The 4,580-nt window shown below is 46.0% G+C and overlaps 1 protein-coding gene across 2 annotated transcripts in view; it reads left to right on the top strand.

Moving 5' to 3' along the window:
• The window catches only part of ARHGEF5 (Rho guanine nucleotide exchange factor 5), a 33,084-nt gene that overhangs the window by 25,764 nt on the left and 2,740 nt on the right, over nucleotides 1-4,580 (top strand). The window contains exons 7-12 of one of the 2 annotated variants that reach the window (XM_017740585.1): nucleotides 468-620; nucleotides 1,266-1,395; nucleotides 2,345-2,419; nucleotides 3,229-3,318; nucleotides 3,621-3,775; nucleotides 4,451-4,579. In XM_017740585.1, the coding sequence (XP_017596074.1) occupies nucleotides 468-620; nucleotides 1,266-1,395; nucleotides 2,345-2,419; nucleotides 3,229-3,318; nucleotides 3,621-3,775; nucleotides 4,451-4,579 (732 nt within the window). Of the gene's footprint in view, nucleotides 1-467; nucleotides 621-1,265; nucleotides 1,396-2,344; nucleotides 2,420-3,228; nucleotides 3,319-3,620; nucleotides 3,776-4,450 lie in introns of both variants that reach the window. The other variant, XM_017740586.1, reaches the window with a different exon arrangement.

Genomic DNA, 4,580 nt, shown 5'->3' on the forward strand with positions numbered 1-4,580 from the left:
AAGGGAAAAAAAGTAAGTTACAACCATCACTTGACAGAAACTAATGTGAATCGTTAGAGCATAAGTCATGAAACGTGGACATGACCCCACATGCAAGGAATCCTATATGTGTTGTAGGATTCTGTTCTGCTTTTCCTCCTGCAAGGCTTGGCTACATAAATCACTAAGTTGGTAGGGTTTGCTGCTACCTTTTCCATTTATACCAGCGGGATTGTTCTGGTGAGGTCTTAGTTCCCAGCTGTTTCCTGACCGTGCCTGTAGAAGTGTGACCTCTCAAGAATAGAGGTCTTTTGCCTCTGCTTTTTCCTTGCTGACACCAAGCCCTAAATTGTTATTGTCCAGACATTACACTCTCTCTAGAAATAAAGATCTGTCTTGTGCTTATCTGTGGGCTGTCACAGTTTTAGAAGACTAAATGACACTGATATTTCCCTCTTCTTTCATGGCACCACATCCATGTGCTGCAGTTTCCTCTTTGACTTGGAGGAGAAATTTGAAGAGGACATGTTCAACTTCCATGTGTGTGACGTGGCTCTGAAACACGCCCCTGATTTCCGCCGGGTGTATCTGCCATATGTGACAAACCAGACATACCAGGAGCAAACCTTCCAGAGGTTACTGTAAGTTTTTCTCATTTGTTACACCCTTTTCCCTCATACTTCCTTGAATATTGACCCTTTCAAACAATGGGGAATGCTGCAGGAATTGGCTGTTAAACAGTGCTCTCGCTATGCTGCCAGAATAACCTTCCTCAGTTCAGTGGCATTTGGGACAGCAGGACAGAGTTCCTTCAGGCTTCTCTCCCTTACTGTTGGAGAGGAAAAGAACACTTAATATCTGATCTTGTTGCAGACTGTTCTCTGTCTGCCCTCTACTGAAGAGAGCAAAAATGACTGTGCTGGAAGATGGTTTTTCAGGCCACCAAGAACCAGAGTGCAAACCACCACAAAACCACCACCATGTCCCCATGAGAGGAGCATTACTGACAGAGGGGGTTGAAATGTAGATGTTACTTCTGGCTTTTACTCCAGAGGGCTGTGGAAAGAGGAGAGAGATCATAACAGCTGTACTGCCATCCTGTAGCTGTTAGAAACCCATATTTGCTCTTCAGCAGCAGAGTGGTGCAGTTTCTTGACACCTCTTGCCCCAGGGACAAAACCTGACTGTTGGGAGTACTCCAACATTCCCTGAAATCTGATACTAGGAAGGTTATTTATTTACTCTGATGCCTGGATGTCTTTTTTTTTCCTTTGCCACTCCCACAGAAATGGAAATGCAGGGTTCCAGCAAGTCCTGGAGAGACTGGAAAGTGATCCACTATGCCAGCGCCTCTCACTTAAATCCTTCCTCATCCTCCCTTTCCAGCGCATCACTCGACTCAAGCTCCTCCTACAGGTAACTGTGGTGATTCTCTGCTTTCCCTCAAGTTTCCCTCAAGCTGTGTCTAGGAGCAGCTGAGGGAGCTGGGGGGGCTCAGCCTGGAGCAAAGGAGGCTCAGGGGGAACCTTTGTGCTCTGCACAACTCCCTGATAGGAGGGGGCAGGTCGGGGGGGTGTCGGGCTCTGCTCCCAGGGAACAAGGGACAGGACAGGAGGAAACGGCCTCAAGTTGTGCCAGGGGAGGTTCTGGTTGGACATCATGAGGAATTTCTTCCCACAAGGGGTTGGCAGGCATTGGAATGGGCTGCCCAGTGACATGATGGAGTACCCATCCCTGGAGGTGTGCAGGAAATGATGGATGTGGCACTGCGTGAGGCAATGCTGTTTGTGAATCATTTAGGGCTTTGTTGTGACACTACTTTAATTCTTCTCCAATAAAGAACTTATGGAGTCTTCTCAGAGCATGCTGATTTACATTTTATTGAACTTTTTGACTTCCTGCTAGGAGAAGAAAGCAAGGATTCCTTGGCTGCCCTCTGTAAGGCAGCCTGTATCTACTCTATGCCTGCAATGTTGACTAATAAGAAACCTTCCAGACAGGGAACCAGCCAGTCCTTAATGAATTAATTTTGAGCTCTTTCTATGAAATTCTTCTTTTTGATTATTTGAGCCTCTTTTTAATAGGAGAAAAGGACAATTCTATTCTGTTCATAAACCCATTTATGTTTTAGCTAGTGGTTGCTTCCTATGCCATGTAACTTCTATGTGATAATTAATACAATTTTGATTTTCAAGAATGTCCTAATCAGTGTAACTTATCAGTGACGTTCTGCATCTCAAATTTTTGGCCTTGTTGTCTCCACATGTCATCATCTACTTCTGTTTTATTATTTCTCCTACTCTTCAGTGGTGGTGGTGTCCACCTTTCCCTGTTTGCATCATGAAAATCATCTTTTCTCATGCAGAATATCCTGAAAAGAACTGGGCCTGGGTCTGAGGAGGAAGTGCAAGCAACGCAGGCCTATGATGCACTTGAAAAGGTAAAGCTGCCAATCCTTTCTGCAGTCTCACCTTTGTCTCTAATTAATCATCAATTCCCACCCTTGCCCCTGCAAGAAAATCTTGCTTTAAAAAACCCCACAGCATTATTCTATTGCTTCCCTTCCTCTTATCCTGTTTATTATAGAGGCAAGGTTTGAAGTTTTCTGGGACAAATTGCTACCTAAAATTTGTACAGCCTCATAAGGTGGATTGTTCTGTCTAGTGATGATTGGACCTTCCAAAGGAGGGCCACCAGGATGGTGAAGGGCCTGGAGGTGAAGACACAAAAGGAGTGGCTGATGTCACTTGGTCTGTTCAGATGGAGGAGACTGAGGCCCGAGCTCACAGCAGTTCTGCAGCTTCCTCACAAGGAGGGGCAGGCTCTGAGCTCTGCTCTCTGGGACCAGGGACAGGACCCAGGGAACGGCTGGAGCTGTGTCAGGGAGGGTGAGGCTGGGTATCAGGAAAAGGTTCTTCCCCCAGAGGGTGCTGGGGCACTGAACAGGCTCCCCGGGGAATGGGCACGGCCCCAAGGCTGCCAGAGCTCCAGGAGTGTTTGGACACTGCTCTCAGGGATGCACAGGGTGAGATTGCTGCGGTGTCTGCACAGGGCCGGGAGCTGGACTCAATGATCCTTTTGGGTCCCTTCCAACTCAGAATATTCTCTGATTGTAATACATACTTTTTTTGCAGGAGAATGCCTAAGGAATTGTAACTTATGCTGACTCCTGAGGGGCTCCTAGGAGTACTACTGATCCCACCAGGCAGTTCTGCTCCCACCTCACTGATCATCTGTTTTCCTCTGCAGCTCATCAAGGACTGCAATGAGAATGTCCAGCGCATGAAGAGCACTGAAGAGCTGATCTACCTCAGCCAGAAGATTGAATTTGAGTGTAAGGTGAGCTCATCCATTCCCTCTAGCCTAATGTATTTTCTGTCTTTCCCCACAAAGCCACTTTTTGTTCTCTCCAATATACACAGAGCTGCTGAATCAGAACATCATCCACAGGCCAGCTCTTCATCAGTGCTTCCCTTGCCCAATCATTCTTGCCACCCTTCACATGAAGGTGCCTACCATAGCTTACACCTCTCCAGCTGGAGAACTGAAAGCACAGATCCTCTAGAGAAAGGCAAAAATGCAAATCCCAAACTCAGAGGGACTCATTTTCTTGTGCATAAATACTTACTTTTGTCTTGCAGATATTCCCACTCATCTCACAGTCAAGGCGACTTGTGAAGTGTGGCGAGTTGACAGCACTGGACTTCAACAACCTGAGTCCAAAATGGAAAGTCACCACCCGGCCCATCTACCTGCACCTTTTCAATGACTGTCTGCTCCTGTCTCGGCCCAAGGAGTGAGTGCTTCAACTCAGTTATTGCTGCCCCTTCTAAAATACCTGTCTCTTTCGGGGTCTGTGCTTTGGTGACAGAGTCCTTTCCCTCTGCCTGCCAGCAAGTGGCAGCCTTTGTCAAGTCACTCTTCTGTCCTGACCTGAAGTGAGTATCATGCAAGTATGTGGAAATTGATAGTCCAAACTCTTCATTACGTATCATAATATAGAAAGATATCTTGTGGTCCCTAGTACAACACTTCTATTCTGCCTTTGCATCTCTACAATGTGAAACATTGAACAATAACCATTTATTCTACTTTTACTTGGTAAATAATTTCTTCCTAAAGCACACTATGAGGACTAGTGAATGTGCAAATCACTGGTTTGTCAAGAAAGTTGTTGGTTGGTTTGTGTTGGGGTTTTAGGAGTGGTGGGTTTGTTTTTAAGATGTAAGCTACCAAATAAAATTCTGACAGGACAGAGATTAGTATTTCTAGCCTTTTCGTTAAATCCCTTCTCTCTCTTCTCTGGCCTTCTGAGACTTCTAACAAGAGCACTGCTTAGGATGTCTGAAGCAGATGAAGTCTCATCAAGAGCTTTTTGCTTTCCTGACATCAGCAGACAACATGGACTCACTTTGTAACCATCATCACCTTAAAACTCATACCTTGTTTTGTTCCTCCTCTTCACCTGCAGGGGTGGACGTTTTGTTGTGTTCGACCACGCTGCTTTTTCGGATGTGCGTGGGGAGAAGTGTGAGATGAAACTCCATGGGGCAAACAAAAACCTCTTCCGTCTCTTCCTGCTTCAGAATTACCAGGGAAAG

The sequence above is a fragment of the Corvus brachyrhynchos genome, unplaced genomic scaffold (genome assembly GCF_000691975.1).
Source record: "Corvus brachyrhynchos isolate BGI_N302 unplaced genomic scaffold, ASM69197v1 scaffold317, whole genome shotgun sequence".
NCBI lineage: Eukaryota > Metazoa > Chordata > Aves > Passeriformes > Corvidae > Corvus > Corvus brachyrhynchos.